The 21,445-nt window shown below is 54.0% G+C and overlaps 1 protein-coding gene across 1 annotated transcript in view; it reads left to right on the top strand.

Moving 5' to 3' along the window:
- The window catches only part of LOC116938463 (fibroblast growth factor 14-like), a 557,958-nt gene that overhangs the window by 293,084 nt on the left and 243,429 nt on the right, over window positions 1-21,445 (top strand). The window contains exons 3-4 of the mRNA XM_076054702.1: window positions 12,657-12,760; window positions 15,838-16,036. Of these exons, the coding sequence (XP_075910817.1) occupies window positions 12,657-12,760; window positions 15,838-16,036 (303 nt within the window). The remainder of the gene's footprint in view (window positions 1-12,656; window positions 12,761-15,837; window positions 16,037-21,445) is intronic.

The following is a 21,445-nucleotide window of genomic DNA, read 5'->3' as shown; positions in this document are numbered from 1 at the left end:
GACCCAGACCCAGGGCTTGAACCCAGGTTATCAGTGTCTCTGACACGGCCATCGTGAACCCCCTGAGAGAGAGAGACACCCAGACCCAGGGCTTGAACCCAGACTCTCAGTGTCTGTGACACGGCCATCGTGAACCCCCCTGAGAGAGAGAGACACCCAGACCCAGGGCTTGAACCCAGGTTCTCAGTGTCTGTGACACGGTCATCGTGAACCGCCTGAGAGAGAGAGACACCCAGACCCAGGGCTTGAACCCATGTTATCAGTGTCTCTGACACGGCCATCGTGAACCCCCTGAGAGAGAGAGAGAAACCCAGACCCAGGGCTTGAACCCAGACTCTCAGTGTCTGTGACACGGCCATCGTGAACCCCATAAGAGAGAGGGAGAGACACCCAGACCCAGGGCTTGAACCCAGGATCTCAGTGTCTGTGACACGGCCATTGTGAACCCCCTGAGAGAGAAAGACACCCAGACCCAGGGCTTGAACCCAGGATCTCAGTGTCTGTGACACGGCCATTGTGAACTCCCTGAGAGAGAGAGACACCCAGACCCAGGGCTTGAACCCAGACTCTCAGTATCTGTGACACGGCCATTGTGAACCCCCTGAGAGAGAGAGACACCCAGACCCAGGGCTTGAACCCAGGATCTCAGTGTCTGTGACACGGCCATTGTGAACCCCCTGAGAGAGAGAGACACCCAGACCCAGGGCTTGAACCCAGGGTCTCAGTGTCTGTGACACGGCCATTGTGAAACCCCCTGAGAGAGAGACACCCAGACCCAGGGCTTGAACACAGACTCTCAGTGTCTGTGACACGGCCATTGTGAACCCCCTGAGAGAGAGAGACACCCAGACCCAGGGCTTGAACCCAGGATCTCAGTGTCTGTGACACGGCCATTGTGAACCCCCTGAGAGAAAGAGACACCCCGACCCAGGGCTTGAACCCAGACTCTCAGTGTCTGTGACACGGCCATTGTGAACCCCCTGAGAAAGAGAGACACCCAGACCCAGGGCTTGAATCCAGACTCTCAGTGTCTGTGACACGGCCAGCGTGAACCCCCTAAGAGAGACACCCAGACCCAGGGCTTGAACCCAGGATCTCATTGTCTCTGACACGGCCATTGTGAACCCCCTGAGAGAGAGAGAGACACCCAGACCCAGGGCTTAAAACACGATTTCAGTGTCTGTGACACGGCCATCGTGAACCCCCTGAGAGAGACACCCAGACCCAGGGCTTGAACCCAGACTCTCAGTGTCTCTGACATGGCCATTGTGAACCCCCTTAGAGAGAGAGACACCCAAATCCAGGGCTTGAACCCAGGATCTCAGTGTCTGTGACACTGTCATTGTGAACCCCCTGAGAGAGAGAGACACCGAGACCCAGGGCTTGAACCTAGACTCTCAGTGTCTGTGACACGGCCATCGTGAACCCACCTGAGAGAGAGAGACACCCAGACCCAGGGCTTGAACCCAGGATCTCAGTGTCTGTGACACGGTTATCGTGAAGCGCCTGAGAGAGAGAGACACCCAGACCCAGGGCTTGAACCCAGGTTATCAGTGTCTCTGACACGGCCATCGTGAACCCCCAGAGAGAGAGAGAGACACCCAGACCGAGGGCTTGAACCCAGACTCTCAGTGTCTGTGACATGGCCATCCTGAACCGCATGAGAGAGAGAGAGAGACACCCAGACCCAGGGCTTGAACCCAGGATCTCAGTGTCTGTGACACGGCCATTGTGAAACCCCCTGAGAGAGAGACACCCAGACCCAGGGCTTGAACCCAGACTCTCAGTGTCTGTGACACGGCCATTGTGAACCCCCTGAGAGAGAGATACACCCAGACCCAGGGCTTGAACCCAGCCTCTCAGTGTCTGTGACACGGCCAATGTGAACCCCCAGAGAGAGAGAGAGAGACACCCAGACCCTGGGCTTGAACCCAGGATCTCAGTGTCTGTGACACGGCCATTGTGAACCCCCTGAGAGAGAGAGACACCCAGACCCAGGGCTTGAACCCAGACTCTCATTGTCTGTGACACGGCCAGCGTGAACCCCCTGAGAGAGACACCCAGACCCAGGGCTTGAACCCAGGATCTCATTGTCTCTGACACGGCCATTGTGAACCCCCTGAGAGAGAGAGAGACACCCAGACCCAGGACTTGAACCAAGACTCTCAGTGTCTGTGACACGGCCATTGTGAACCCCCTGAGAGAGAGAGAGAGAGACACCCAGACTCAGGGCTTGAACCCAGGATCTCAGTGTCTGTGACACGGCCATTGTGAACCCCCTGAGAGAGAGAGACACCCAGAACCAGGGCTTGAACCCAGAGTCTCAGTGTCTGTGACACGGCCATTGTGAACCCCCTGAGAAAGAGAGACACCCAGACCCAGGGCTTGAACCCAGACTCTCAGTGTCTGTGACACGGCCAGCGTGAACCCCCTGAGAAAGACACCCAGACCCAGGGCTTGAACCCATGATCTCATTGTCTCTGACACGGCCATTGTGAACCCCCTGAGAGAGAGAGACACCCAGACCCAGGGCTTGAACCCAGACTCTCAGTGTCTCTGACATGGCCATTGTGAACCCCCTTTAGAGAGAGAGACACCCAGATCCAGGGCTTGAACCCAGGATCTCAGTGTCTGTGACACTGTCATTGTGAACCCCCTGAGAGAGAGAGACACCCAGACCCAGGGCTTGAACCTAGACTCTCAGTGTCTGTGACACGGCCATCGTGAACCCCCCTGAGAGAGAGAGACACCCAGACCCAGGGCTTGAACCCAGGATTTCAGTGTCTGTGACACGGTCATCGTGAACCGCCTGAGAGAGAGAGAGAGACACCCAGACCCAGGGCTTGAACCCAGGTTATCAGTGTCTCTGACACGGCCATCGTGAACCCCCTGAGAGAGAGATACACCCAGACCCAGGGCTTGAACCCAGCCTCTCAGTGTCTGTGACACGGCCATTGTGAACCCCCAGAGAGAGAGAGAGAGACACCCAGACCCTGGGCTTGAACCCAGGATCTCAGTGTCTGTGACACGGCCATTGTGAACCCCCTGAGAGAGAGAGACACCCAGACCCAGGGCTTGAACCCAGACTCTCATTGTCTGTGACACGGCCAGCGTGAACCCCCTGAGAGAGACACCCAGACCCAGGGCTTGAACCCAGGATCTCATTGTCTCTGACACGGCCATTGTGAACCCCCTGAGAGAGAGAGACACCCAGACCCAGGGCTTGAACCAAGACTGTCAGTGTCTGTGACACGGCCATTGTGAACCCCCTGAGAGAGAGAGAGAGACACCCAGACTCAGGGCTTGAACCCAGGATCTCAGTGTCTGTGACACGGCCATTGTGAACCCCCTGAGAGAGAGAGACACCCAGAACCAGGGCTTGAACCCAGAGTCTCAGTGTCTGTGACACGGCCATTGTGAACCCCCTGAGAAAGAGAGACACCCAGACCCAGGGCTTGAACCCAGACTCTCAGTGTCTGTGACACGGCCAGCGTGAACCCCCTGAGAAAGACACCCAGACCCAGGGCTTGAACCCATGATCTCATTGTCTCTGACACGGCCATTGTGAACCCCCTGAGAGAGAGAGACACCCAGACCCAGGGCTTGAACCCAGACTCTCAGTGTCTCTGACATGGCCATTGTGAACCCCCTTTAGAGAGAGAGACACCCAGATCCAGGGCTTGAACCCAGGATCTCAGTGTCTGTGACACTGTCATTGTGAACCCCCTGAGAGAGAGAGACACCCAGACCCAGGGCTTGAACCTAGACTCTCAGTGTCTGTGACACGGCCATCGTGAACCCCCCTGAGAGAGAGAGACACCCAGACCCAGGGCTTGAACCCAGGATTTCAGTGTCTGTGACACGGTCATCGTGAACCGCCTGAGAGAGAGAGAGAGACACCCAGACCCAGGGCTTGAACCCAGGTTATCAGTGTCTCTGACACGGCCATCGTGAACCCCCTGAGAGAGAGAGACACCCAGACCCAGGGCTTGAACCCAGACTCTCAGTGTCTGTGACATGGCCATCCTGAACCGCATGAGAGAGAGAGAGAGAGACACCCAGACCCAGGGCTTGAACCCAGGATCTCAGTGTCTGTGACACGGCCATTGTGAAACCCCCTGAGAGAGAGACACCCAGACCCAGGGCTTGAACCCAGACTCTCAGTGTCTCTGACACGGCCATTGTGAACCCCCTGAGAGAGAGAGAGACACCCAGACCCTGGGCTTGAACCCAGGATCTCAGTGTCTATGACACGGCCATTGTGAACCCGCTGAGAGAGAGAGACACCCAGACCCAGGGCTTGAACCCACACTCTCAGTGTCTGTGACACGGCCAGCGTGAACCCCCTGAGAGAGACACCCAGACCCAGGGATTGAACCTAGGGTCTCATTGTCTCTGACACGGCCATTGTGAACCCCCTGAGAGAGAGAGACACCCAGACCCAGGGCTTGAACCCAGGATCTCATTGTCTGTGACACGGCCATTGTGAACCCCCTGAGAGAGAGAGACACCCAGACTCAGGGCTTGAACCCAGGATCTCAGTGCGTCTGACACGGCCAACGTGAACCCCCTGAGAGAGAGAGACCCACACCTAGGGCTTGAACCCAGGTTATCAGTGTCTGTGACACGGCCATCGTGAACCCCCTGAGAGAGATACCCAGACCCAGGGTTTGAACCCAGACTCTCTGTGTCTGTGACACGGCCATCGTCAACCCCCTGAGAGATAGAGACACCCAGACCCAGGGCTTGAACCCAGACTCTCAGTGTCTGTGACACGGCCAGCGTGAACCCCCTGAGAGAGCGAGACATCCAGACCCAGGGCTTGAATCCAGGATCTCAGTGTCTGTGACACGGCCATTATGAACCCTCTGAGAGAGAGAGAGACACCCAGACCCAGGGCTTGAACCCAGGATCTCAGTGTCTGTGACACGGCCATTGTGAACCCCCTGAGAGAGAGAGACACCCAGACCCAGGGCTTGAACCCAGACTCTCAGTGTCTGTGACACGGCCATTGTGAAGCCCTGAGAGAGAGAGACACCCAGACCCAGGGCTTGAACCCAGGTTCCCAGTGTCTGTGACACGGCCATCGTGAGCCCCCTGAGAGAGAGAGAGAGACACCCAGAACCAGGGCTTGAACCCAGACTCTCAGTATCTGTGACACGGCCATTGTTAACCCCCTGAGAGAGAGAGACACCCAGACCCAGGGCTTGAACCCAGCATCTCAGTGCCTCTGACACGGCCATTGTTAACCCCCTGAGAGAGAAAGACACCCAGACTCAGGGCTTGAACCCAGGTTCTCAGTGTCTGTGACACGGCCATTGTGAACCCCCTGAGAGAGAGAGAGACACCCAGACCCAGGGCTTGAACCCAGGATCTCAGTGTCTGTGACACGGCCATTGTGAACCCCCTGAGAGAGAGAGACACCCAGACCCAGGGCTTGAACCCAGCATCTCAGTGTCTGTGACACGGCCATTGTGAACCCCCTGAGAGATAGAGAGACACCCAGACCCAGGGCTTGAACCCATGTTATCAGTGTCTCTGACACGGCCATCGTGAACCCCCTGAGAGAGAGAGAGAGAGACACCCAGACCCAGGGCTTGAACCCAGACTCTCAGTGTCTGTGACACGGCCATCGTGAACCCCATAAGAGAGAGGGAGAGACACCCAGACCCAGGGCTTGAACCCAGGATCTCAGTGTCTATTACACGGCCTTCGTGAACCCCCTGAGAGAGAGAGAGACACCCAGACCCAGGGCTTGAACCCAGCATCTCAGTGTCTGGGACACGGCCATTGTGAACCCCCTGAGAGAGAGAGAGACACGCAGACCCAGGGCTTGAACCCAGGATCTCAGTGTCTGTGACACGGCCATTGTGAACCCCCTGAGAGAGAGAGAGAGAGACCCAGACCCAGGGCTTGAACCCAGGTTATCAGTGTCTCTGACACGGCCATCGTGAACCCCTTGAGAGAGAGAGAGAGACACCCAGACCCAGGGCTTGAACCCAGACTCTCAGTGTCTGTGACACGGCCATCGTGAACCCCCCTGAGAGAGAGAGACACCCAGACCCAGGGCTTGAACCCAGGATCTCAGTGTCTGTGACACGGTCATCGTGAACCGCCTGAGAGAGAGACACCCAGACCCAGGGCTTGAACCCATGTTATCAGTGTCTCTGACACGGCCATCGTGAACCCCCTGAGAGAGAGAGACACCCAGACCCAGGGCTTGAACCCAGACTCTCAGTGTCTGTGACACGGCCATCGTGAACCCCATAAGAGAGAAGCAGAGACACCCAGACCCAGGGCTTGAACCCAGGGTCTCAGTGTCTGTGACACGGCCATTGTGAAACCCCCTCAGAGAGAGAGACACCCAGACCCAGGGCTTGAACCCAGACTCTCAGTGTCTGTGACACGGCCATTGTGAACCCCCTGAGAGAGAGAGACACCCAGACCCAGGGCTTGAACCCAGGTTATCAGTGTCTCTGACACGGCCATCGTGAACCCCCTGAGAGAGAGAGAGAGAGACACCCAGACCAAGGCTTGAACCCAGACTTTCAGTGTCTGTGACACGGCCATCGTGAACCCCATGAGAGAGAGAGAGAGAGACACCCAGACCCAGGGCTTGAACCCAGGATCTCAGTGTCTGTGACACGGCCATTGTGAAACCCCCTGAGAGAGAGAGAGACACCCAGACCCAGGGCTTGAACACAGACTCTCAGTGTCTGTGACACGGCCATTGTGAACCCCCTGAGAGAGAGAGACACCCAGACCAGGGCTTGAACCCAGACTCTCAGTGTCTGTGACACGGCCATTGTGAACCCCCTGAGAGAGAGAGATACCCAGACCCAGGGCTTGAACCCAGGATCTCAGTGTCTGTGACACGGCCATTGTGAACCCCCTGAGAGAGAGAAACACCCAGACCCGGGGCTTGAACCCAGACTCTCAGTGTCTGTGACACGGCAATTGTGAACCCCCTTAGAGAGAGAGACACCCAGACCCAGGGCTTGAACCCAGACTTTCAGTGTCTGTGACACGGCCAGCGTGAACCCCGTGAGAGAGACACCCAGACCCAGGGCTTGAACCCAGGATCTCATTGTCTCTGACACGGCGATTGTGAACCCCCTGAGAGAGAGAGAGACACCCAGACCCAGGGCTTAAACCCAGGATTTCAGTGTCTGTGACACGGCCATCGTGAACCCCCTGAGAGAGACACCCAGACCCAGGGCTTTAACCCAGACTCTCACTGTCTCTGACATGGCCATTGTGAACCTCCTGAGAGAGAGAGACACCCAGACCCAGGGCTTGAACCCAGACTCTTAGTGTCTGTGACACGGCCATCGTGAACCCCCTGAGAGATAGAGACACCCAGACCCAGGGCTTGAACCCAGACTCTCAGTGTCTGTGACACGGCCAGCGTGAACCCCCTGAGAGAGCGAGATATCCAGACCCAGGGCTTGAATCCAGGATCTCAGTGTCTGTGACACGGCCATTGTGAACCCCTGAGAGAGAGAGACACCCAGACCCAGGGCTTGAACCCAGACTCTCAGTGTCTGTGACACGGCCATTGTGAACCCCCTGAGAGTGAGAGACACCCAGACCCAGGGCTTGAACCCAGCCTCTCAGTGCCTCTGACACGGCCATTGTTAACCCCCTGAGAGAGAGAGACACCCAGACTCAGGGCTTGAACCCAGGTTCTCAGTGTCTGTGACACGGCCATTGTGAACCCCCTGAGAGAGAGAGAGACACCCAGACCCAGGGCTTGAACCCAGGATCTCAGTGTCTGTGACACGGCCATTGTGAACCCCCTGAGAGAGAGAGACACCCAGACCCAGGACTTGAACCCAGACTCTCAGTGTCTGTGACACGGCCATTGTGAACCCCCTGAGAGAGAGAGACACCCAGACCCAGGGCTTGAACCCAGACTCTCAGTGTCTGTGACACGGCCAGCGTGAACCCCCTGAGAGAGACACCCAGACCCAGGGCTTGAACCCAGGATCTCATTGTCTCTGACACGGCAATTATGAACCCCCTGAGAGAGAGGGACACCCAGACCCAGGGCTTAAACCCAGGATTTCAGTATCTGTGACATGGCCATCGTGAACCCCCTGAGAGAGAGAGACACCCAGACCCAGGGCTTGAACCCAGGTAATCAGTGTCTGTGACACGGCCATTGTGAACCCCCTGAGAGAGAGAGAGAGACACCCAGACCCAGGGATTGAACCCAGACTCTCAGTGTCTGTGACACGGCCATTGTGAACCCCCTTAGAGAGAGAGAAACCCAGACCCAGGGCTTGAAACCAAGGTTCTCAGTGTCTCTGACATGGCCATTGTGAACCTCCTGAGGGAGAGAGACACCCAGACCCAGGGCTTGAACCCAGGATCTCAGTGTCTGTGACACGGCCGTTGTGAACCCCCTGAGAGAGAGATACCCAGACCCAGGGCTTGAACCCAGGTCCTCAGTGTGTGTGACACGGCCATTGTGAACCCCCTGAGAGAGTGACACACCCAGACCCAGGGCTTGAACCCAGGATCTCAGTGTCTTGGACACGGCCATCGTGAACCCCGTGAGAGAGAGAGACACCCAGACCCAGGGCTTGAACCCAGACTCTCAGTGTCTGTGACACGGCCGTTGTGAACCCCCTGAGAGAGAGACACCCAGACCCAGGGCTTGAACCCAGGATCTCAGTGTCTGTGACACGGCCATTGTGAACCCCCTGAGAGAGAGAGAGAGACACCCAGACCCAGGGATTGAACCCAGACCATCAGTGTCTGTGACACGGCCATTGTGAACCCCCTTAGAGAGAGAGAAACCCAGACCCAGGGCTTGAAACCAAGGTTCTCAGTGTCTCTGACATGGCCATTGTGAACCTCCTGAGAGAGAGAGACACCCAGACCCAGGGCTTGAACCCAGGATCTCAGTGTCTGTGACACGGCCGTTGTGAACCCCCTGAGAGAGAGAGACACCCAGACCCAGGGCTTGAACCCAGGTTCTCAGTGTGTGTGACACGGCCATTGTGAACCCCCTGAGAGAGAAAGACACCCAGACCCAGGGCTTGAACCCAGGATCTCAGTGTCTTTGACACGGCCATTGTGAACCCCCTGAGAGAGAGAGACACCCAGACCCAGGGCTTGAATCCAGGATCTCAGTGTCTTTGACACGGCCATTGTGAACCCCCTGAGAGATTGAGAGACACCCAGACCCAGGACGATAAGTCATAAGTTTGATAGCAATGGTGATGACTGTGATGTTAGTGACGATGATGATGGTGTTGATGAGTGTGATGGTAGTGACGATGGTGATGAGTGTGATGGTAGTGACAGTGATGATGATGGTAGTGGCAGTGATGATGATGATGGTAGTGATGATGAATGGTGAGCGTGATGAGTGTGATGGTAGTGACGATGGTGATGAGTGTGATGGTAGTGACAGTGATGATGATTGTAGTGATGATGAATGTTGATGATGATGATGGTAGTGATGATGAATGGTGAGAGTGATGAGCGTGATGGTAGTGACAGTGATGATGATGATGGTAGTGATGATGAATGGTGAGAGTGATGAGTGTGATGGCAGTGACAGTGATGATGATCATGGTAGTGACAGTGATGATGATGTTAGTGATTGTAGTGATGATGAATGATGATGATGATGGTAGTGATGATGAATGGTGAGAGTGATGAGCGTGATGGTAGTGACAGTGATGATGATGATGGTAGTGATCATGAATGGTGAGAGTGATGAGCGTGATGGTAATGACAGTGATTATGATGATGATGGTAGTGACAGTGATGATGATGGTAGTGACAGTGATGATGATGGTAATGATGATGAATGATGATGGTAGTGATGATGAATGATGATGATGGTAATGATCATGAATGGTGAGAGTGATGCGTGTGATTTTAGTGACAGTGATGATGATTGTAGTGATGATGACTTATGATAATGATGATTGTAGTGATCATGAATGGTGAGAGTGATGAGTGTGATGTTAGTGACGATGATGATGGTGGTGATGATGAATGGTGATGACGATGATGGTAGTGATGATGAATGTTGAGAGTAATGAGCGTGATGGCAGTGACAGTGATGATGATGATGGTAGTGACAGTGATGATGATGATGGTAGTGATGATGAATGGTGATGATGGTAGTGATGATGAATGGTGAGAGTGATGAGTGTGATGGTAGTGACAGTGATGATGATGGTAGTGATGATGAATGGTGATGATGATGATGGTAGTGATGATGAATGGTGAGAGTGATGAGCGTGATGGCAGTGACAGTGATGATGATGATGGTAGTGACAGTGATGATGATGGTAGTGATGATGAATGATTATGATGATGGTAGTGATGATGAATGATGATGATGATGGTAGTGATGATGAATGGTGAGAGTGATGAGTGTCATGTTAGTGACAGTGATGATGATGGTAGTGATGATGAATGATGATGATGGTAGTGATGATGAATGATGATGATGGTAGTGATGATGAATGGTGAGAGTGATGAGCGTGATGGCAGTGACAGTGATGATGATGATGGTAGTGACAGTGATGATGATGGTAGTGATGATGATGGTAGTGATGATGAATGATGATGATGATGGTAGTGGTGAGAGTGATGAGTGTGATGGTAGCGATGTCAATTGGTGGCGGTTGTGGTGATCTTTGTGCTACTGGAATCTCTCCGACGCGCCGGTTAATAATAATAATGACAGCGCGTGTCACCTTGGCAAGTCGCTCCCCACCCCCACCATCCACCCACTCCACCCCCCATTACACCACGACACCCATCCTGCCCCCCACTACACCCACCCCCACCATCCACCCACTCCACCCCCCACTATACCACGACACCCATCCTGCCCCCCACTACACCCACCCTGCCACCCACTACACTCACCCCCACCATCCACCCACTCCACCCCCCCATTACACCACGACACCCATCCTGCCCCCCACTACACCCACCCCCACCATCCACCCACTCCACCCCCCACTATACCACGACACCCATCCTGCCCCCCACTACACCCACCCTGCCACCCACTACACTCACCCCCACCATCCACCCACTCCACCCCCCACTACACCACGACACCCATCCTGCCCCCCACTACACCCACCCTGCCACCCACTACACTCACCCCCACCATCCACCCACTCCACCCCCCACTACACCACGACACCCATCTTGCCCCCCACTACACCCACCCTGCCACCCACTACACTCACCCCCACCATCCACCCACTCCACCCCCCACTACACCACGACACCCATCCTGCCACCCACTACACCCACCCTGCCACCCACTACACCCACCCTGCCACCCACTACACCCACCCACCCTGCCACCCACTACACCCACCCTGCCCCCCACTACACCCAGCCACCCTGCCACCCACTACACCCACCCACCCTGCCACCCACTACACCCACCCTACCCCGCACTCCACCCACTACAACCACTCTGCCCCCCACTCCACCCACTAAAACCACCCTGCCCCCCACTCCACCCACCCTGTCCCCCACTCCACCCACTACAACCACTCTGCCCCCCACTCCACTCACTTCACCCACCCTGCCCCCCACTCCACCCACTACAACCACTCTGCCCACCACTACACCCACTACACCATCTGTGTGTGTGTGCTCTGTGTGTGTGTGCTCTGTGTGTGTGTGCTCTGTGTGTGTGTGCTCTGTGTGTGTGTGTGTGCTCTGTGTGTGTGTGTGCTCTTTGTGTGTGCTCTGTGTGTGTGTGCTCTCTGTGTGCAGCGCTCTTTAACCTGATCCCCTCTATGTGTGTGTGTGCTCTGTGTGTGTGTGTGTGTGCTCTGTGTGTGTGTGTCTGTGTGTGTGTGTGCTCTGTGTGCGTGTGTGCTCTGTGTGTGTGTGTGCTCTGTGTGTGTGTGCTCTGTGTGTGTGTGTGTGCTCTCTGTGTGTGTGTGTGCTCTATGTGTGTGTGTGCTCTGTGTGTGTCTCTCTGTGTGTGTGTGCTCTGTGTGTGTGTGTGTGCTCTGTGTGTGTGTGTGTGCTCTGTGTGTGTGTGTGTGTGCTCTGTGTGTGTCTCTGTGTGTGTGTGTGTGCTCTGTGTGTGTGTGTGCTCTCTGTGTGCAGCGCTCTTTAACCTGATCCCCTCTGTGTGTGTGTGCTCTGTGTGTGTGTGTGTGTGCTCTGTGTGTGTGTGCTCTGTGTGTGTGTGTGCTCTGTGTGTGTGTGCTCTGTGTGTGTGTATGTGCTCTATGTGTGTGTATGTGCTCTCTGTGCGTGTGTGCTTCCTCTGTGTGTGTGTGCTCTGTGTGTGTGTGCTGTCTGTGTGTGTGTGTGCTCTGTGTGTGTGTGTGCTCTCTGTGTGTGTGTGTGCTCTGTGTGTGTGTGCTCTCTGTGTGTGCATGTGCTCTGTGTGTGCGTGCGCTCTCTGTGTGCAGCGCTCTTTAACCTGCTCCCCTCTCTCTGTGTGTGTGCTCTGTGTGTGTGTGTGTTCTCTGTGTGTGTGTGTGCTCTGTGTGTGTGTCTGCTCTGTGTATGTGTATGTGCTCTGTGTGTGCTCTGTGCACTCTGTGTGCAGCGCTCTTTAACCTGATCCCCTCTGTGTGTGTGTGTGCTCTGTGTGTGTGTGTGTGCTTTCTGTGTGTGTGTGTGCTCTCTGTGTGCAGCGCTCTTTAACCTGATCCCCGTGGGCCTCCGCGTCGTCGCCATCCAGGGAGTAAAGTCCGGCCTCTACATCGCCATGAACGTCAGCGGCTTCCTCTACACCTCGGTGGGGGGGGCACAGGGGCACGGGGTCACGGGGGCACGGGGTCACAGGGGCACGGGGGCAGGGCAAGGGTGTGGGTAGGCATCGCAACCACCACAGCCACCGCCACGACCACGACAGCCACTAACACCACAGCCACCACCAACATCACGACGACAGCAACCAACACCACAACAACAACAACAACCGCCATTCGCCACTAAGTGGCGGTGACGTCACCACAACGCTTGTGCCAGGCCATGTGCACCTTGAGGCCACGTGAAGTGTCGAACGCCCGCTGGCAGGAGGTCACGGGGCAGACCCAAGTGCCACGGGTCGACTGACTGAGATGAGTAGCTGATGCACCACCTGTCCCTCCTGCTGTTACAATTTGCCATGCTTTAGCCACCCGGCGGTCCGCTCGTTGTTGTGAGCATCGCTCCTCCGCCCTCCGTTGTTGTTGGAGGGCGACTGCCTCCAACTGCCCAGCAGCGTCTTTCACGAGCCTCCTCCACAGAGGCCGATCTTGACACCGCTGGTACCAGTAATTGGCAAGTCCACTCAGCTCCACGTCCTCCTATACCACATCACTCCATCTCTTCTCTAGCCCGTGCCGCACCCGTTTAGCCCCCTCGATCCGGCAAACAAAAGCTGTTTAGGCATGCGGTGACTGGGCATGTGGGCTACATGACCCAGCCAACGCAGCCTTGCCTGCCGGAGGAGCTCACCGATGGGACCTTGCACAGATCTTTCAAGGATTTTTGAGCTCCTCACACAATCCAGCCTGGTTAAACCGAGGATGGATCGTAGGCAGGCCAGCCTAAATGTTTCCAATCGGCGAAGATGCTCCATGTTTCGCAAGCGTAGAGAAGGGAGGGAATGACCGTGGCCGAGAAGACTTGGAGTGACATACCAGGTAGTTTCCACACAGCATTACGCAACCGATGAAAAGATATTGCCGCTCGACTGATTCTGAGTGAGACCTCTGCTGTCAATCCAGAGCCGGTCATAAGCACACTGCCCAGGTATGGGAAACTCTCCACTCTCTCCACAACTTCTCCATCACCGATTGGGAGTTGTGGGGGTGGAGCGCCCGATGGTACAAAATACCTAGGCAGGTGCTTAGTGTTGGTGGGGCTGATGGTAAGGCCTCACCTCTTCGTGGCACGCTCCAGTTTCAGCAGCAGCGCCTCCAACTCCTCCTCTGAGTGAGCGGAAATTACCAGATCATCGGCATACATAACGTAGTTGACCAATAGGGAGCCATCTCTTGACTGCACCCGGGCATTGATCAGCCTCCCATTGTATCTGTACCAGATTGAAATTCCTCAGGTACAGCCATCAAAGGCTTCACGATCTATGTGGTCGAAAAATATGTTAAATGTTGGAGCCAGAGGACATCCCTGTTGCACCCCAAGGTGAACAGGGAATGGCTCCGACTCCCGGCCACGTAGTTTTACCCGGGCCCGCTCACCATCATGAACGTCCTTCATGATCGTGAGCAGAGGGTCAGGGACTCCGGAAGCACGAAGAACAACCCAGAGCCCAGGCCTACTGATGGCATCATAGGCCTTGAAAAGGTCAATAACGCAGCGATGTAGGTCTTGTTGGAATTCCCTACACCTCTGCTGTAGCAAACGGACAGAAAATATGGCATCTGTGCAGGACCGCCCTTTCCTGAAACCACATTGGGGCTCCGCAAGCCTCTCCTCAGCGTGCCTGGTAAGGCAATGTTGAATAATCCTTGCCAGGACCTTTCCCAGCACACTGAGGAGTGAGATGCCCCTGTAGTACCCCTCTTTAAGAAGGGGGACCGCAGTCTGTGCGGTCCCCCTTCTTAAAGAGGGGTACCAGCAGGGCATCCTTCAAATCCTGCGGAACCTATCCAGTGGTCCAGACTGTTTTGATGTCATGTAGGGCAGTCTGTGCACAAACGCCACCCTCTTTCAGCATTTCGCTTGGGAGATCATCTCTGCCCGGTGCCTTTCCCGGTCTCAGACTCTGGATCGCCTTTAGTACTTCCTCAACAGTTGACACCTCAGCCAGCCACTCACAGAGGGTGACTTCTTCTAATATTTGAGGCACCGCAGCCTCAGCAGGGTCATCCCCACTTTGTCCCACGATGTTTTCCATGTCGAGAGATTTCCCCTCCCGCAGGACTTCACAGAAATGCTGGGGGTCGGAGATTGGATCACCGTTTTTTCCCCTAATTATGGTAATAGGTGTGGTGCTGCAAGTTACTTTTTTATGGAGTTAAATAGAGATTTGTGATCGTGGGCCATTGAGGTAGACTCCATCTCCTGAGCAACCCGCGACCACCACCCATCCTTGCAGCACCTCATGGCTCTCTGAACCTCAAAGCGAAGGTTGCAGTAAGCCTCCTCATTCTCTGACATGGGATGATGCAGCCGATTAGAGTGGGCCTGTCGTTTTTTCTCAACCATGCTGAACACCTCCTCTGCCAGCCAGGGTCTCTGGGGAGGTCTGGACCGCATACCCAAAGCAGCCATTGCAGCTGCCTGAGTCACAGTCCTAAACCTCGCCCATTTACCCTCGACGTCTGGAGGAGTGGGGGACGATGCCAACCCCAGCCGCGAGCGATGATGAAATTCTCGCTTGCAACATTCATCAGCTTGCTGAGACCAGGCCACCTTATATTTGAATGGCGTCCTGGGTGTACACCCACCACCGGAGTGGAAGAATGGCAGGCGTATCTTACAGATGACAAGTCGATGGTCAGAAGCCAGATCAGCTCCACGGTAGGTCCTGGTCTCAAGGACATGGACCCGCATCCGCTGGTCCGTCACTATGTAGTCCAGCAGATGTTCTTGCTTGGACCCGGCAGGCATCCATGATGTTGTGTGGATGCGCCGATGCCGGAACAGCGACCACCACCACAGCCACCACCACTGCCACCGCCACCACCACCACCGCCACAGCCACCACCACCACCACAGCCACCACCACAGCACCACTACCACCAACACATCCCCCACCACCACCACAGCCACCACCGCCCGACAAAAGCGGCACCACCTTTATTTTATTGATGCGCCACGGTGCGTTCCCCCCCCCCATAACCCCCCCCCCCACGTCATCAGGAACGCTTCACCCCGGAGTGCCGCTTCAAGGAATCGGTGTACCAGAACTACTACGTCATCTACGCCTCCACCCTCTACAAGCAGCACGAATCGGGCCGCTCCTGGTTCCTGGGCCTGGGCAAGGACGGAGGGCCCATGAAGGGGAATCACGTGAAGAAGACCAAGCCCTGTGCGCACTTCCTGCCCAAGCCCATCGAAGGTGGCGGCATGACCGTGTGGGGGGGTGGGGGGGGGGGGTGGTCGCGCTGGGTGGGGGGTTACGCCTCTCTGTATGGGCGGTGTTGAGTCTCTGGTGCATTGTTGAGTCTCCGGAGCAGTGTTGAGTCTATTGTGCAGTGTTGAGTTTATGGTGCAGTGTTTAGTCTATGGTGCAGTGCTGAGTCTATGGTGCAGTGTTGAGTCGATGGGCAGTGTTGAGTCTTTGGTGCAGTGTTGAGTCTATGTTGGAGTGTTGAGTCTATGGTGCAGTGTTGAGTCTATGGGCAGTGTTGAGTCTATGGTGCAGTGTTGAGTCTACAGGCAGTGTTGAGTCTATCGTGCAGTGTTGAGTCTATGGGGCAGTGTTGAGTCTATGGTGCAGTGTTGAGTCTACGGGGCAGTGTTGAGTCTACGGTGCGGTGTTGAGTCTATGGTGCAGTGTTGAGTCTATGGGCAGTGTTGAGTCTATGGGGCAGTGTTGAGTCTATAGTGCAGTGTTGAGTCTCAGGTGTTGAGTCTACGGGCAGTGTTGAGTCTATGGTGCAGTGTTGAGTCTATGGTGCATTGTTGAGTCTATGGTGCAGTGTTGAGTCGATGGGCAGTGTTGAGTCTTTGGTGCAGTGTTGAGTCTATGTTGGAGTGTTGAGTCTATGGTGCAGTGTTGAGTCTATGGGCAGTGTTGAGTCTATGGTGCAGTGTTGAGTCTACAGGCAGTGTTGAGTCTATCGTGCAGTGTTGAGTCTATGGGGCAGTGTTGAGTCTATGGTGCAGTGTTGAGTCTACGGGGCAGTGTTGAGTCTACGGTGCGGTGTTGAGTCTATGGTGCAGTGTTGAGTCTATGGGCAGTGTTGAGTCTATGGGGCAGTGTTGAGTCTATAGTGCAGTGTTGAGTCTATAGTGCAGTGTTGAGTCTATGGTGCAGTGTTGAGTCTATGGTGCAGTGTTGAGTCTATGGGGCAGTGTTGAGTCTATGGTGCAGTGTTGAGTCTATGGTGCAGTGTTGAGTCTATGGGGCAGTGTTGAGTCTACGGTGCAGTGTTGAGTCTATGGTGCAGTGTTGAGTCTATGGGCAGTGTTGAGTTTCTGGTGCAGTGTTGAGTCTATGGGCAGTGTTGAATCTATGGGCAGTGTTGAGTCTATGGTGCAGTGTTGAGTCTATGGTGCATTGTTGAGTCTGTGGTGCAGTGTTGAGTCTCTGGTGCAGTGTTGAATCTATGGTGCAGTGTTGAGTCTATGGTGCAGTGTTGAGTCTACAGGCAGTGTTGAGTCTATCGTGCAGTGTTGAGTCTATGGGGCAGTGTTGAGTCTATGGTGCAGTGTTGAGTCTACGGGGCAGTGTTGAGTCTACGGTGCGGTGTTGAGTCTATGGTGCAGTGTTGAGTCTATGGGCAGTGTTGAGTCTATGGGGCAGTGTTGAGTCTATAGTGCAGTGTTGAGTCTATAGTGCAGTGTTGAGTCTATGGTGCAGTGTTGAGTCTATGGTGCAGTGTTGAGTCTATGGGGCAGTGTTGAGTCTATGGGGCAGTGTTGAGTCTATGGTGCAGTGTTGAGTCTATGGTGCAGTGTTGAGTCTATGGGGCAGTGTTGAGTCTATGGGGCAGTGTTGAGTCTACGGTGCAGTGTTGAGTCTATGGTGCAGTGTTGAGTCTATGGGCAGTGTTGAGTCTATCATGCAGTGTTGAGTCTATGGTGCATTGTTGAGTCTGTGGTGCAGTGTTGAGTCTCTGGTGCAGTGTTGAATCTATGGTGCAGTGTTGAGTCTATGGTGCAGTGTTGAGTCTATGGTGCAGTGTTGAGTCTCTGGTGCAGTGTTGAATCTATGGTGCAGTGTTGAGTCTATGGTGCAGTGTTGAGTCTATGGTGCAGTGTTGAGTCTCTGGTGCAGTGTTGAGTCTATGGGCAGTGTTGAGTCTATGGGCAGTGTTGAGTCTATGGTGCAGTGTTGAGTCTACAGGCAGTGTTGAGTCTATCGTGCAGTGTGGAGTCTATGGGGCAGTGTTGAGTCTACGGTGCGGTGTTGAGTCTATGGTGCAGTGTTGAGTCTATGGGCAGTGTTGAGTCTATGGGGCAGTGTTGAGTCTATAGTGCAGTGTTGAGTCTATGGGCAGTGTTGAGTCTATGGTGCAGTGTTGAGTCTATGGTGCATTGTTGAGTCTGTGGTGCAGTGTTGAGTCTCTGGTGCAGTGTTGAATCTATGGTGCAGTGTTGAGTCTATGGTGCAGTGTTGAGTCTCTGGTGCAGTGTTGAGTCTATGGGCAGTGTTGAGTCTATGGGCAGTGTTGAGTCTATGGTGCAGTGTTGAGTCTACAGGCAGTGTTGAGTCTATCGTGCAGTGTTAAGTCTATGGGGCAGTGTTGAGTCTATGGTGCGGTGTTGAGTCTATGGGCAGTGTTGAGTCTATGGGCAGTGTTGAGTCTATGGGCAGTGTTGAGTCTATGGTGCAGTGTTGAGTCTACAGGCAGTGTTGAGTCTATGGGCAGTGTTGAGTCTATGGTGCAGTGTTGAGTCTATGGTGCATTGTTGAGTCTGTGGTGCAGTGTTGAGTCTCTGGTGCAGTGTTGAATCTATGGTGCAGTGTTGAGTCTATGGTGCAGTGTTGAGTCTCTGGTGCAGTGTTGAGTCTATGGTGCAGTGTTGAGTCTATGGTGCAGTGTTGAGTCTATGGTGCAGTGTTGAGTCTCTGGTGCAGTGTTGAGTCTATGGGCAGTGTTGAGTCTATGGTGCAGTGTTGAGTCTATGGTGCAGTGTTGAGTCTCAGGTGTTGAGTCTACGGGAAGTGTAGAGTCTATGGTGCAGTGTTGAGTCTACGGGCAGTGTTGAGTCTATGGTACAGTGTTGAGTCTATGGTGCAGTGTTGAGTCTATGGTGCATTATTGAGTCTGTGGTGCAGTGTTGAGTCTATGGTGCAGTGTTGAGTCTACGGGCAGTGTTGAGTCTATGGTGCAGTGTTGAGTCTACGGGGCAGTGTTGAGTCTACGGTGCAGTGTTGAGTCTATGGTGCAGTGTTGAATCTATGGGCAGTGTTGAGACTATGGTGCAGTGTTGAGTCTACGGTGCAGTGTTGAGTCTATTGTGCAGTGTTGAGTCTATGGGCAGTGTTGAGTTTCTGGTGCAGTGTTGAGTCTATGGGCAGTTTTGAGTCTATGGGCAGTGTTGAGTCTATGGTGCAGTGTTGAGTCTACAGGCAGTGTTGAGTCTATGGTGCAGTGTTGAGTTTATTGTGCAGTGTTGAGTCTATGGTGAAGTGTTAAGTCTATGGGCAGTGGTTAGTCTATGGTGCAGTGTTGAGTCTCTGGTGCAGTGTTGAGTCTATGGGCAGTGTTGAGTCTCTGGTGCAGTGTTGAGTCTATGGGGCAGTGTTGAGTCTATGGTGCAGTGTTGAGTCTACGGGGCAGTGTTGAGTCTACGGTGCAGTGTTGAGTCTATGATGCAGTGTTCAGTCTATGGGCAGTGTTGAGTCTATGGTGCAGTGTTGAGTCTACGGTGCAGTGTTGAGTCTATTGTGCAGTGTTGAGTCTATGGGCAGTGTTGAGTTTCTGGTGCAGTGTTGAGTCTATGGGCAGTTTTGAGTCTATGGGGAGTGTTGAGTCTATGGTGGAGTGTTGAGTTTATTGTGCAGTTTTGAGTCTATGGTGCAGTGTTGAGTCTATGGGCAGTGGTGAGTCTATGGTGCAGTGTTCAGTCTCTGGTGCAGTGTTGAGTCTATGGGCAGTGTTGAGTCTCTGGTGCGGTGTTGAGTCTATTGGGCAGTGTTGAGTCTATGGGGCAGTGTTGAGTCTACGGGGCAGTGTTGAGTCTACGGTGCGGTGTTGAGTCTATGGTGCAGTGTTGAGTCTATGGGCAGTGTTGAGTCTATGGGGCAGTGTTGAGTCTATGGTGCAGTGTTGAGTCTATGGTGCAGTGTTGAGTCTATGGTGCAGTGTTGAGTCTATGGTGCAGTGTTGAGTCTATGGGGCAGTGTTGAGTCTATGGTGCAGTGTTGAGTCTATGGTGCAGTGTTGAGTCTATGGGGCAGTGTTGAGTCTATGGTGCAGTGTTGAGTCTACGGTGCAGTGTTGAGTCTATGGTGCAGTGTTGAGTCTATGGGCAGTGTTGAGTTTCTGGTGCAGTGTTGAGTCTATGGGCAGTGTTGAGTCTATGGGGAGTGTTGAGTCTATGGTGCAGTGTTGAGTCTATGGTGCATTGTTGAGTCTGTGGTGCAGTGTTGAGTCTCTGGTGCAGTGTTGAATCTATGGTGCAGTGTTGAGTCTATGGTGCAGTGTTGAGTCTCTGGTGCAGTGTTGAGTCTATGGGCAGTGTTGAGTCTATGGTGCAGTGTTGAGTCTATGGTGCAGTGTTGAGTCTCAGGTGTTGAGTCTACGGGAAGTGTGGAGTCTATGGTGCAGTGCTGAGTCTACGGGCAGTGTTGAGTCTATGGTGCAGTGTTGAGTCTATGGTGCAGTGTTGAGTCTATGGTGCTTTGTTGAGTCTGTGGTGCAGTGTTGAGTCTATGGTGCAGTGTTGAGTCTACGGGCAGTGTTGAGTCTATGGTGCATTGTTGAGTTTGTGGTGCAGTGTTGAGTCTGTGGTGCAGTGTTGAGTCTATGGTGCAGTGTTGAGTCTATGGTGCAGTGTTGAGTCTATGGTGCAGTGTTGAGTCTATGGTGCAGTGTTGAGTCTATGGTGCAGTGTTGAGTCTCTGGTGCAGTGTTGAGTCTATGGGCAGTGTTGAGTCTATGGTGCAGTGTTGAGTCTATGGTGCAGTGTTGAGTCTCAGGTGTTGAGTCTACGGGAAGTGTAGAGTCTATGGTGCAGTGTTGAGTCTACGGGCAGTGTTGAGTCTATGGTGCAGTGTTGAGTCTATGGTGCAGTGTTGAGTCTATGGTGCATTATTGAGTCTGTGGTGCAGTGTTGAGTCTATGGTGCAGTGTTGAGTCTACGGGCAGTGTTGAGTCTATGGTGCAGTGTTGAGTCTACGGGGCAGTGTTGAGTCTACGGTGCAGTGTTGAGTCTATGGTGCAGTGTTGAATCTATGGGCAGTGTTGAGACTATGGTGCAGTGTTGAGTCTACGGTGCAGTGTTGAGTCTATTGTGCAGTGTTGAGTCTATGGGCAGTGTTGAGTTTCTGGTGCAGTGTTGAGTCTATGGGCAGTTTTGAGTCTATGGGCAGTGTTGAGTCTATGGTGCAGTGTTGAGTCTACAGGCAGTGTTGAGTCTATGGTGCAGTGTTGAGTTTATTGTGCAGTGTTGAGTCTATGGTGAAGTGTTAAGTCTATGGGCAGTGGTGAGTCTATGGTGCAGTGTTGAGTCTCTGGTGCAGTGTTGAGTCTATGGGCAGTGTTGAGTCTCTGGTGCAGTGTTGAGTCTATGGGGCAGTGTTGAGTCTATGGTGCAGTGTTGAGTCTATGATGCAGTGTTCAGTCTATGGGCA

Source organism: Petromyzon marinus, chromosome 67, assembly GCF_048934315.1.
Source record: "Petromyzon marinus isolate PM22_M1 ecotype Great Lakes invasive population chromosome 67, UKy_Petmar_22M1.pri1.0, whole genome shotgun sequence".
In the NCBI taxonomy this organism is placed as follows: domain Eukaryota; kingdom Metazoa; phylum Chordata; class Hyperoartia; order Petromyzontiformes; family Petromyzontidae; genus Petromyzon; species Petromyzon marinus.
Note: the sequence above shows the minus strand (reverse complement) of the source record. Positions and strands in the feature narration are given on the sequence as shown.